Source organism: Gasterosteus aculeatus, chromosome Y (genome assembly GCF_964276395.1).
Source record: "Gasterosteus aculeatus chromosome Y, fGasAcu3.hap1.1, whole genome shotgun sequence".
In the NCBI taxonomy this organism is placed as follows: Eukaryota; Metazoa; Chordata; class Actinopteri; order Perciformes; family Gasterosteidae; genus Gasterosteus; species Gasterosteus aculeatus.
The window spans coordinates 633160-645955 of NC_135709.1; the positions used below are offsets into that span (position 1 = coordinate 633160).

The following is a 12796-nucleotide window of genomic DNA, read 5'->3' on the forward strand; positions in this document are numbered from 1 at the left end:
TGCCAGTATTATATGGAGAAACTTTGAGGTAGCAGCGCAATAGTGTAGTGTCCCTTTAAGAGAGGAGTGTGCTGTGAGGTCACGTGACCAGTGTTTACTGAGTGAAAGGGAAGCGCGATTCACTTAGTTGGTAACGACTTCCAACCCGGTGTGCAGCCACTTGGTAAGCTCTCTTGATTTTCAATGTTGTCTTGTCTCCTTTATAATGTACGCTTCATGTTGTCTGATGTCACCTTAAATGTGTTGCTGCTGTGTTTACTTTCTTTGTGTTTCATACTTTAAACATATAAGCCAGACTGCTGTGTGACGTGGGTACTTCCTGGTTTGCCGTGGGGCATTTTGGGAATTGTAGTTTCCTGCTAAGAAAAGACTGCATGCATTGTGAATGTGGTGCATAATGATTGAATGTGTACATGCAAATAACGAAACTGATGATGGTGGATTATAGTATATTAATAATGTTTATTTGTATTTTTGAATAATGTTATTAAGATAAAGAACTGGGGAGCTGTGTTGGTTGTGGTGTGCACATGGAAATTGAAGTATTGCGTTTCTTATTATTCCAGGTTTTTTACCTGGTTCCCCTTTTAAGAAATAAACAAACAAATGAGGAATCTTGAGTAAAGTCCTATGTGTGCCGGGTTGCCCTTTCCGTGGGGAGAAAACGGAACAGTGGGAGATCGAGTCGGTGGTTAAGGAGGCCCAGAAGGACGTTCCGGATCCTGCCGGTGGTCCTCCTGCTCGTTTGTTCGTCCCTCCTGCAGTCCGGTCACAGGTCCTTCAGTGGGGACATTCGTCTAAATTGACTCCGCCATCGCTTCTGGTGGCCGGGGATGGCAAAGGAAGTTTGTGGCTGCCTACTCGGTCTGTGCCAGGAGCAAAGCTTCACCATCGGCCTCCTGCTGGTCTGCTGCGTCCTTTACCCGTCCCCAGCCGTCCTTGGTCACATGTTGCCGTGGATTTCGCCACCGGGTTACCCCCATCCGAAGGTAACACAGTCATACTCACCATCATTGATCGTTTCTCCAAGCCTGTGCACTATGTTCCCCTCCCCAAATGACCCTCTGTCTTGGAAACTGCTGACCTTCTGACCAATCATGTGTTTAAGCTCCACGGGATTCCTATAGATATCGTGTCAGATCGCGGACCGCTGTTTGCGTCCCGTGTGTGGAGCGCTTTCTGTAAGGCGCAGCAGCCAGTCTCTCCTCTGGCTCTCATCCCCAGACAGATCGGGCTAATCAGGATCTCCTCAGGATCGTCCCCCGGTCTCCTGGAGCTCCTTCCTGCCCTGGATCGAGTACGCACACAACTCCCTCTCGTGCTCCGCTACAGGTACGTCCCCATTCGTGGCTTGTTACGGTTTCCGACCCCCGGCGTTCCCAGCCCAAGGAGGAGGAGGTGGCAGTTTCTTCGGTGGACGAGCATCTCCGGAGGGTTCGGGAGGTTTGGAGGAATGTGAAGGCGGCACTCACTCGCGCCGCCGAAAACAACAACAGCGGCCGGCAGACCGACATCGCTCCCCTGCCCGAGGATGAGGAGGTCGGGCAGAAGCTGTGGTTTTCTTTGCGGGACCTTACACTTCAAACGGAGTCACGGAAGCTGGCGTCCCGTTATGTGGGTCCTTTCCAGAATAATGAACCCTTCCTCTGTCCGCAGATACATTCCATGTTTCCCTCCTTAAGCCTGTCTCCACCAGTGACCTCCGGCCGTCCTCCCTCCACCCCCCCAGCTCATCGATGATCACCCCGTGTGGACGTCAGGCCCAGGGGACGGGGTTGACAGTACCTGGTTGATTGGGAGGGATACGCTCCTGGATCTCCCAGATTCGGGGTGTGATCCAAGAGAGCGGTCGAACGTTTAGACTTGATAAGCAACAGGTTTGAAAATAATACACACTTCCATTCAAACGCAGATGGCACCACCTTCAGGAGCAATTTGGGGTTCGGTGTCCAGCAGTCTGGGGATGAAACCTGCAAACTGCTGTTTAGTGGACGACTCTTCTACAAAATCTAGATTTTAACAACTCATTTTAAGCCATCGAACGATTACACACTAATAAAAACATCGGTTGTGACGGTTAGTTTCCAGATTGCAGTATATTCAAGACAGCATACATCAACATTAGGGAAAATAAAGAGTTTATTGTTTTTCTCAGCAGATACGATCTCCCAAACAGCACGAAGCATTTTAAAGTACACAAAATATAACTTAACAACAAGACAAACAAAATCTGAAAATTCAAACTGTAAGCAGAATTATTACTACATATTGTTCACACTCCAGAGACTTAAAGTGGAGAAAAACATAGATCAGACATTGCCTCCATCAGGAGAACATCAATATGAAAATTTGACATTTCTCAGAACAGTGTAAAAATATTAAACATATTAAATATTAAACGAATAAAGTGAATATTCTAAAGCTGTTGTGTCTTTGCTCTTTAGTGCTCGTCGCTCTTAAACGCGGCCTGGACGATCTGTGCGAGACAGTGTCCGAACTCCTCCAGCACCCGCAGCTCGCCCTGCACGCCGCCCCGGGCCTCGCCCTCCGCCTCCTCAGCCCTGGCCAGCAGGCAGCCGCACACGGCCTCCACCACGGCCGCAGTGATCACCGACTCAGGCGATCTGAGCGCACACGCGGGACGGGCGAGCCCCCTCCTGCGGCGACATACAAAGAGGTCACCGCTGCTGCTGCAGAGCAGGTGATTCGTTTGCTTTGAGAGGAAGACGATTTCTGCGCTAAAGCGTTTAACAGAGATACATCCGGTGCTTGAATTGTTATATTGTCTTTGACACCAGTTTGAGAAGCTGCCGGACTCACTTGCTGCCGACGTCGGCGTTCTTCTCTCGGGGCGCCACGTCGGACGCCTCCTCGTAGTTTCTGCAGCCGAGACACTTGCAGCTGGAGGTGCACATGATGTTGGCCTGCGCGCGAACACACAACCGCACGACTCACTCATCACTACGTCATCCATTCAGTTTCTTTTGACCGTTCATGTGTGAATACGATCAAGTGTCTTTTTGTTTGCTGCAACTGAACAACCGGGAAGTATGAAACAGAAATGAAATTGATGAGAATGTCGAATGACGTTCTATTTTAGGGTTGTGTGTGTGTGTGAACACCTCGTAGCACTCGCAGTAGTTCTTGAGGCAGCCGGAGCGTTTGCAGCAGCAGCCTTTGTCTCCTGCTTTCATCCCGCCGGTCGTCTTCGACCTGAAGGCATCCGGGTTACGACCTAAACACGACTGCACGAGGACAGCGGCGGTAACGAGGATCCAACCACGCACACGTCAAACGTCATGCAGGCAACAAAAGGGAGAGCGTTTAGCGTTCCAACGCTCGGCCACGAGACGTAAGCAGTGCCTGAAGCGGGATGAGGCTCAAACCAAATGCTTTCAGTCTGCATCGTCCAAAAGGGGGATTTCTGTTTGGTTCTGATGTCGCTGAGGAGGAAATGATTGAAAGGACATCTGGCGCACGTCAGAGCGACAGAATACAAACTGATATAAAACGTGGTCCATTGAGCTCAGCGACGTGGCTGAAACATGATGCTGATGGAGACACAATCCTGATGTTTAGGCTTCTGAACGCAACACAACGCAAAGAACAAGACTCTGCAAGGCCAGAGGGCCTTTTAATCCTCTGTAGACTCGTTCCTCATCGTCACGGACTACTTCATTGCCTTTATACAAGCTCTGTATAGAAGGAGCTTCATAAAGACATAAAGGTTGAATACCGTGAGAATCTCCAAACAAACAAACAGGCCGTCTATGTAAAAACCCCGTAGACATGTTCATGGGGTAACTATTTGTTAAAAAGCCCTGATTTGGCTCAAATGCTGAATCTACTAAAATAGACCAGTACAGGTTTTACTCAGACTGAATAAGTGCAATTACGTTCTAGTGAAGCGTTAATGGACCTCTGGTGCGGCTGCATTAGCCGACGGCCGTGTTTCGTCATGTTGTTGTTGTTGTGCTCAGTGCGAGTCGACTCGCTGTCCTCACACGGGAAGGAAAAAGCAAAGAGAGGCAGCGCGGCGAGCGAGACGTCTCCAGCAGCTGCGCTGAGGAAGCAGATCAAACAGCTGTTAGACTCCATGGATGCAGCCGCCGCGTCGCCACGCGCTGCACACACGGATCAGCAACCGTCACCGTTTCCGTTGGTCTTCAAATCTGATGCTTGTTGGGTAATGAAAATAAAAAAGTATCACTAGTTATTTCCTCGTATGAACGGCTTTTTACGTCCCCAGTTGCAGGAACGTGCACAGACATTTTGGGGGGGGGGGGGGGGTGCTCAAACCAAACCAAACGGGCCCCCATCGCCAAAACGATTTCACGAAATAATAATAATAAATATAATATATAATAAAAATAATAATGATAAATAAATAAAAAAACAAGTAGAATATTTTCAGCTTATACATTACATGTAATTTAATTAACGCGTTTATCCAAACAAACTAACTCAAATTACCAAATTGAATAAATAAAAGAGGCCATATTGTATAACCAAATAATATGTTAAATAATCAAAAAATATTCTAACTTAAAAGTTATTGCAACTCCGCTCTGAATAAATTGAAGGAGATTTATAGGAGCTCCTTGGAGCCATCTCTTGGAAGATGTTTACCGTTTTATTTTACGGTTGAAGCATTAGCAGCATAAAACTAATACTATACCAGACTGTCACCAAGTTAAGAACTACCTTTCATTTCAATAATTAAACAATAGTAGGGACCTCGTGTAATTTGTAGAACAGTAAAACTGCCATTAAATGATCTGCCTGTCTGCATCTCTCTCTCTCTTCATTTAACATCACACATGTCAGATAACAGCTGGACGAGGCTTTGAAGCACCGGAGCGTGTTGAAGGTTTGCCCGTCCAGGGCAAAGGGGCCGGTGCTTGGGCACCGTTGGGGGTCTGTCTGTGCACGGCCTGCCCAGTTGGCAAAAGTCACACAGCATTTTCAGCTGGTCCACCTTTACTGAACTCTGCTGAGATCCACCTTCACTTTAACCAGCAGGTGGCCGAGAAGACATGACAGTGTAATTCTGCCGCTACAATGTCACAGTTATATGAAAACCTATATTTGACCTTATTTAGACGACATTTTTCTCATGAGAGATATCTGGTGGGCCACCAGTCGTCGGGCACGGCTTATGTCAGACTCTGCGTAGGATTAAGTGACTTCACAAATCTCAGTAATAAAGAGGGTCTTAATCAACCCTTGGTTTCCAGCGTTGTGATCGGTCATCCTATGTACGGGGTTTTCCACTGGGTTGTTTTGTTTCGTTAGGGGGTTCATTTATTCTTACAGCTTCCGTTGAAGCCCTTCAGTGAACTGACACACTGATCCATTTGCTAAACTTAATACGCAAACGTGAACAAGGAAGCATCCCCAACCATAATCGCCTGGAGGCGCTTCGCTTCATGCTCTGCATCGTTGTGGCAGTTGGAGCAGTCACAGTTTCTGCACATCACTCCATTGGAGAAACACTCGCAGTATCTGAAAGAGATCAAGAGAAACACACATGCTGAACTACATGAGATAGCGTGTGTGTGTGTGTCGAGTCAGAGACAGTTAATCTACTTCACCTAATTGCATGTCTCCATGTAACAAAGCATTGACAAAGACAAAAAAACGAAAGTGAACCCTGTTCACCTGATATGCATAAATCACACGTGGCAACAGCCTCTCTGCACTCATTTTCCTTAATATAAAATATCAGGCACGTTTTATTGCTAAACCAGCACACATTAGTGGCTAAAAAGGTTGCAAATCCTTACAATGCATGGTGGTATGAGGAGAGTCTACTCACAGTTTGAGGCACTGGGATCGGGTGCAGTGGCAGGGTTTCCTGGATTTGATCTCACACAAAGTGCCAGCGCTTCTGCAGGGACAAAAGAAAAGAATATCAAGGAAATTCATAGTGCTCCACATAAAATCATTACAACATGAGGCAAAAGGACACTTAAAAGCTGTAAACATACATTAAATCCATTTAATTTAATTAATAAACAAGCTTAAAGTACAATAAAAGCTGCACTTCTGTTTATGAATTGCAGCTTGTTGAAACTGGTTTAATTAACAGCACCAGGAAACTTCTTCTTCTTCGGTCTTATTTTATAAGTTTCTGGGAGTCTGTTCCACCTCTAATCCTTTATATATTGTTCAAATGATAATAGGATTAGTTTGTAATTATTTTATAGGACCGTTTTGATTGTTTTTTGAATCCATAACTACAGCTAGATTTCTGGCTTGGTTTGCAGTTTTTTACACATACGATTGAGCGCAGACTCAATTGTTGTGCCTTGGCCCCCAAAACTATTGTTGTGGCACATCCAATTGTTTATTTGTTGAATGCATTTACTCAACCCTTGTATAATATGGCGATATAGTAATATGGATTTGTGTGCAGTTATGATATATACAGATACATACTTTTTTATTTCTATAATGTTAGCGACTGGAAGTATGCAGACGTTGAACAGAAGGGGCTCCAGCATTGAACCTTGAGGAACACCACGTGTAGCTACAGACACAAAGTATTCTTGGTACTTCAATTAGGATTCAAACCCAGATTTTTGTGTAATAATGTCATGATTGACTGTGTCAAATGTCGCGTTGAGATTTAGTAATACTAATCATGAAATTTTGCCACTGTGTGTGTTTAAATGGATGTCGTTGAAAAGCTTAACAAGAGCAGTTTCATCACCGTGGTACAGACATCCAAACAATTATGTCAGTTTAGTTAGTCAAGTATTAATTAAGAGTAGTTAAATAACTGCAGTTTTTAGTGGAAGGACTTCAAATTCTCCATAATGTCTTATAATGTTTAATTTCGGTCATTTTATCAGCAAAAACAAAAAAGAGGCAGCTGCCAACACTGGAGGGTTTCATAGTCGGTCAACAGTAGAAAATAATGCACGTGTGTTTTTTAACAAGTGAGAAAAGATGGAACTTAATTTGAATATATTAATAAATAATGAATTTGAGACTCAGTTGTCTGTTGTACTTTAGTTTATGCGATTCCTTACCGTGCTGGAGGGGCTTGAGGCGGCTCATCTCGGTTCTCCTCATACAGGGAACATCTCGTCTGCTGGTAGTGGGGAAGTTGCATGAGTGAATAACAGCTTGTTATTCATGAATCAATCACTCAGTGATGTTTAATATATGTATGAGAGAGAGAGAGCTGACGCTCAAAGAAATGAATGAATTCTTTTATCTCTCTGAATATACCACAAATACAGTTGACACATGAAAAGGAACAAACTTTGGTTTCCTACCTGGCTGGGAATCCCCAACGCTCTCATATCTGGTGAAGAAGAAAGAAAAGATTTTGTTTTGTTTGAGGTGAAGCAACAGCTCTGACGGCTTCTTCTATTGCTGGAAAGACAATTGAAAAGTGTCACGTGTGGAGCGGATGAAGCCCGATGGGGCGGAGCTTAGGGGAGGTGATTCACAGTGTTCAATCCAGTTCTTGTGCTGATGATTGCACACCTTCTACGTCACCTTTCCTTTGAGTGGAGGTCAGGGTGTGATATACAGGCATTTGCTCGCAGGGGTTAAGCAGCAGCCCCCCTCCATCCCCAGCAGCATCACAGAAGCCCTGCAGGGACGTGAGGAGACATGAAGGGCAGGAGTCGTTTAGTTCATCTGGAAATCAATGCCTGTTTCTATAATGAACCGGCAGAAATAACAAAGATTCTCTGTTGATTCACTGTGCAGTTTGTTGGTCGTGTTCAATGGAAAGCAGGGTTTTGTACTTTAAGTCTGATTATTATATACTTATTTCTGATGTTTTTATAGATAGAAGTATTCCATATTTTCATGTCTACTCCCAGCTCATAATGACAACCTAGACATCTTTCCTAGACATATTTTAAGGATCTATGCATCCGGTCACTATAAAAGCACAGGTCATGTCCATTTTGATATGAGGTTACTCAGGAATTGAACTATTAGAAGTTCTCTCGCACTGCTCGGGACGGCGTGAGCACAAAGGGTAGGGGGAGATACAGCCAGCAGGAAGATCATCCTGAAGCTAAACAGAGGAAACAAATGTGCTTCTGTGGACTGAGAGCGGCGTCCATTCGGTGGAGGAGGAGGATCCTGGCCGGCTGACAGAAGAGGAGATACTGGTGGAGAACCACTGAGGAGTGGAGCCAGTGTCCAAATCGACGTTTTTAAAGAAAATAGAGATTTTTTTTCGGGATTATTGAAAAAACTTTCTCTCTCTAAAGCGGTTTAAATGAACGACAACAATAAACAAATGCAGAGTGCTGATCAAGAGTATTGTCCAAGCAATTTAAGGTTGTGATTCTTGTCCCAAATACGTAGTCAGGCGCCCGCTAAGCAGACAGTCACGCCGCCGTCACAGTCGAATAGTTCAAGAAGCAACTTCTCCCAACTAAATATTGCCAACTATTCCAATCCCACAATTATATTTAAGATAATGGGATCAATGGTTGTCACAAGAGATGTGAGGAGTTTTTAAAAAGAGGAAAAAAAGTAAAGGACATCAGACTTGGTCTGTAAAAGTTCTACTTTGTTCGTAAAAGGTGTTATATTAGTAAAGTTATCATTATTATTAGGAGGCCGGCATTTTTTTATTAAAAACCGGTTAACTCAATTAAACATCTATTATTTTTTAAATGGATTGGAATGAAAATGTGTGCTTATGGTAGAACTCACGGGCTGCGTGACGTGGGATGTGAATTCAGTCATTCCCTCCTGAAACCACGGACCAGGCGCCGGGCTGAGAACACCAAGACCGCCTGAAGTCACTTCACCACTCCACATCCTCAGGCACCTCCATGTCACCACATTCAACATTGTTGCTCCCTACGTAACACTGGTATCATTCAAGTTTATCCAAATTAAAAAAGGGACCGTGAATGAATCCCAGTGAAAAGTAGAGTGCAGTTCTGATGATGCTTTCAGCTGATTTACACCAACACCAGAGGACACCGGAGCCCAGACAAGCTGCAGATCGTCACATTATGTCTGTTGTTGGTACCGAACATTGGGTGTTAGTAAATCAGTCCAACGGGACTGTAAAATAAATGTTGACTTACGCAGTGAGGAGGTGATACTGACTGGGTTGTGGCTCCTGGAGGAATCCTGAGTAGGTCAGCTGATAGGGACAGTGGAACCTGCAATTAAGTCCTTAATCTTAACCCACAAAAACAATAAATCCACTGTTTACATTTGTGTTCACACTATACAAGAATGCAAAGCTGTACACAATGCAGTCATTTTGGAGCATATGATGAGGCATTTGGTCATTTTAATAAGGAACCTTAAAGTGCCGGAGTCCAGGGCGCCTGGCTGGACAGCCTCCTGGTGAGGATGAGGAGGAGGAGAAAGGACCTCAGGCAGGCCGGCATCTGAAGGGGATGCGGTCCACGCGGGGACGCTGCGGTCATCCGGGGGGCTGCAGGCATTCGAAGAACCCGGTTTGCTGTGAGCGGAGTCCAGTCCTGCCATCCCGTCAGCACGCAGGAGGGTATGTGTGGTCTTCACTTGACTTTAAATGGGAAGTTCCTTCCCTTTCCATGAAAATAATTAAATCCCAGAGTGTGTTACATTGTCATGTTGGAACGCTCACAATAGCCCTTATTATTGAAACCTAACGTTAGCATAAATTACCTTCTAATTTCAGATCCCACACATCCCTTTTTGTCCCAAAAAAAAAAAAATCAAACCTATTAATGCAGAATATACATATAAAATGTTATATGTGTACCAACAATACTTAGCCACGTGCTTCTATTCCTAACATGGTGACGTGCGTCTCCATGTCGCCTTCGCGGCGGCCGTTAGTTAGCTAGCCGTAGCCAGTAGCCATTTAACGGTACTTAATTAATGACCGTTGGCTAACAATACATCGACAATACATGTTTTACAGCTGTGGAGTCTTAACGTTTATATGTTGGCGGGTTACTGAATCGATTCAAGCAGCAGCACATGTAAGTTATCAGTAGGAAGGTTTACGCTGTTAGCCCTAGCCGGCATATGCTAGCTAAAGTGGACGCTAACGTCCCGCAGGTAACCGGTGACGCGCTGGCTAACGCTAGCTAGCGCTAGCTTCACGTCTGCGCTTTATCCTCTTCCCGTTACGCTGCGGCGGTTTTGGCACAAACAACAGAACGAAGCAGTAACACATTCTGTCAGACGTCTGAACACCTAAACATTTACGCTTAAGCTGCTCACTTACTTAAGCGGACGTCTCTTCGCGGGCGAGTGAGCCCCGTCACTGCTGCTTTGAAGCGCAGCAGAAAGTGGTGCCTTCAAGTCTTCGTTGCACGTGCACAGTTCCATACAGCAGCGCTCTCGCGTGTCACGCGTTGCGCGCGCGACCGTCGCGCATTTAGACCTCTTGTCACGCCACACGTCCAATTCCGCACGCCGAGACGTCTGTCTCCGCTCCGAGCCGTGTTGGTTACGCCCGTCGACCACTGCACGTGTTTACCGTAAGAACTCAAACTCTATTTAAGGTTTTTACGGTAAAAGGGCTCACAGCCCTAAAGGCACTAATTTGTAAAGTGTCTTTTCTCAAACTTTGAACTGTCTTTAAACCAGATCCAAAAATGGTAACACTCGGCTTTCACTTGATCCTAGTTCGTGTGGACCTCCTCTATGCTCATGCACATTTCTATGAAATATTACTGTATAGTTTTTAAGAAAAGTAAAGATGAAATCAGTATTAATGACATGATATTCCCCTCTTCTCAATCTTTGAACTGTCTTTAAACCAGATCCAAAATTGGTAACACACTAATTCCACTTGATCCTAGTTCGAGTTGACCTCCTCTATGCTCATGTACATTGGCATGAAATATTACATATGATACTCATGTCTACTCTTCAAAAAATAATAATAAATCCCCTCAGCTCAACAAAGTATGAAGACAATTATTTAAACATATTAATGTTAGAATTGCACACATACGTGTAATGGGGAACTTACTGAATTTACTGATGTATTCAGACGTTTTTGGCCATAAACCATGATGGCCCTCTAAAGACTAGTTTATAACATCTAAAGAATGTGTTATAATAATCATTCATCTTAACCTCAGATAATCATCCACAGATTTTTGATTCTCTTGAACCTCAGTTAATCAGACCGTGGCTCCTGATTGGTGGAGGACTCCTCCTGGAGCTCATTGGTGGAAAACGATTTCAAACGTTCCGCCAAATCTCAGAGGTCCCGCCCTCTGCTCTCGCGCCTGGAGCCTCTTCTCTGGTTGGTGCGCGCGTCAGGGACCGTCCCGCCCGCTCCGCGGACATATAAAGGAGGGTTGGACGCGACCATCGACACTTCCTTTCCTCCACACAGTCTAACGATGAGCGGCAGAGGCAAAACCGGCGGCAAAGCCAGAGCGAAGGCCAAGACCCGCTCCTCCCGAGCCGGGCTCCAGTTCCCGGTCGGTCGCGTCCACAGGCATCTGCGCAAAGGGAACTACGCGCAGCGTGTGGGCGCAGGAGCCCCCGTCTACCTGGCGGCCGTGCTGGAGTACCTGACCGCCGAGATCCTGGAGCTGGCCGGAAACGCCGCCCGCGACAACAAGAAGACCCGCATCATCCCGCGTCACCTGCAGCTGGCTGTCCGCAACGACGAGGAGCTCAACAAGCTGCTGGGCGGAGTGACCATCGCTCAGGGCGGCGTGCTGCCCAACATCCAGGCGGTGCTGCTGCCCAAGAAGACCGAGAAGCCCGCCAAGAAGTAGAGACGGAGGCCTCCATCTGCACCACAAAGGCTCTTTTAAGAGCCGCCAACCCCACGAAAAGAGCTGCGGTCCACATGTCTCAGTATGAAGCACAATAACAAACTCCTTTCTAGTGCTTTGCATTTGTTCTGATAAGTGTTTGTGTATAAAACACTTTGAGGGTAATTAACTGATTTGGGATCAACTGACCAGATAACTATTAGATCAGTATTTGGTTATAGATGAAGTCATTGATGCGGTGTTTAACACTGGCTCAGTGCCTACGACTTTTCCTGTTGTCCTTTTTGATGTTTTGCTATTTCAGTAAATATCAGTGTAATCAATGTAAAAATACAGTGGATATTTGTTAAATCTGTCTCACTGATTCCAGTCCATCAAATGTTCTATTTGTTTATTTATTTAAAAGGATCCCCATTAGCTGACGCTGAGACGACAGCTAATCTTCCTGGGGTCCAAGAAAAAAAAATACATAAAAGAACAGTAATCACAATCACAATTACTCACATATATCATATATAAAAACACAAAAGGCAAGAAAAAGTAACAATTCTGAAAGTACTGAAAGTAATAAATAATAATGCAAAACACCAGGACACATGATGCAACCTCGCTCAACCATTCCAGACGAGGTTATGATGTTGAAAACAAATGCAGTCTTAATCTTTTTTTTAAAACCAGTTTTTCCCTTGATTTCACGAACCCCAACTGGGAGATTGTTCCAAAGCACAATTGACCTATAAAACACGGCCCTCTTCATAGAGTCAGATTTAGGTAGGGGTAAAGAAATCTGATGACTATTCGCCCCTCTTAATGTAATGTGAATGCATATCTAAATAGTGAATTATATTGTCATAAAGAAATTTAGGAATCTGGGTGTTAATTATTTTTATGAAAACATACTAACATATTAGCAGATAGTCTATGCTTGACCACCAGCCAAGCAAGACGGTCATGCATCTCTGCAACACTAGTTCGCAAAGAACAACCAAGAACCAGTCTTGCAGCCTTATTTTGAGCCACTTGTAATTTTTTTTAAATGACTGCTTGCTGCAGCACACCAT

At 44.9% G+C, this 12796-nt stretch overlaps 2 protein-coding genes and 1 long non-coding RNA gene across 6 annotated transcripts; 2 read left to right on the top strand and 1 right to left on the bottom strand.

Annotated features, from left to right (window-relative positions):
- The first annotated feature begins 81 nt into the window (after positions 1-81).
- Positions 82-2701, top strand: LOC144391269 (uncharacterized). Its single transcript, XR_013455178.1, has 3 exons — positions 82-163; positions 567-1877; positions 2445-2701. It is a non-coding gene; the product is annotated as an uncharacterized LOC144391269 (long non-coding RNA).
- Positions 2122-10601, bottom strand: LOC120812421 (protein lin-54 homolog). Of its 4 annotated transcripts, none has more exons than XM_078097881.1 (12): positions 10220-10601; positions 9302-9551; positions 9078-9155; positions 8695-8758; positions 7513-7609; positions 7287-7315; positions 7038-7096; positions 5819-5890; positions 5403-5505; positions 3123-3245; positions 2821-2924; positions 2122-2657 (listed from the first exon to the last, which is right to left on the bottom strand). In XM_078097881.1, the coding sequence occupies exons 2-12, from the start codon at positions 9487-9489 to the stop codon at positions 2441-2443; spliced, it is 1134 nt and encodes a 377-aa protein (XP_077954007.1). In that variant the 5' UTR covers positions 9490-9551; positions 10220-10601; the 3' UTR covers positions 2122-2440. The 4 variants fall into 4 exon arrangements, with proteins under 4 accessions (XP_077954007.1, XP_077954006.1, XP_077954005.1 ...); XM_078097880.1 differs by having other exon boundaries at positions 7038-7099; positions 10220-10514; XM_078097879.1 differs by having other exon boundaries at positions 7501-7609; positions 10220-10514.
- Positions 10602-11327: 726 nt separating this feature from the next.
- On the top strand, positions 11328-11915 carry LOC120812422 (histone H2A-like). Its single transcript, XM_040168349.2, has one exon. It carries the CDS (start codon positions 11352-11354, stop codon positions 11733-11735), a length of 384 nt encoding a protein of 127 aa, XP_040024283.1. The 5' UTR covers positions 11328-11351; the 3' UTR covers positions 11736-11915.
- Positions 11916-12796: the final 881 nt, after the last annotated feature.

What these genes read in the sequence shown, in the direction of transcription:
- LOC120812421 (XM_078097878.1), bottom strand. Translation starts at nt 9,489, where the DNA reads ATGGCAGGACTGGACTCCGCTCACAGCAAACCGGGTTCTTCGAATGCC. An exon ending in CGATCCCAGTGCCTCAAACT is followed by an intron (nt 5,506 to 5,818) that starts GTGAGTAGACTC and finishes GATCTCTTTCAG; the next exon opens with ATACTGCGAGTGTTTCTCCA. An exon ending in AGCGCCTCCAGGCGATTATG is followed by an intron (nt 3,246 to 5,402) that starts GTTGGGGATGCT and finishes GTCCTCGTGCAG; the next exon opens with TCGTGTTTAGGTCGTAACCC.
- LOC120812422 (XM_040168349.2), top strand. Translation starts at nt 11,352, where the DNA reads ATGAGCGGCAGAGGCAAAACCGGCGGCAAAGCCAGAGCGAAGGCCAAG.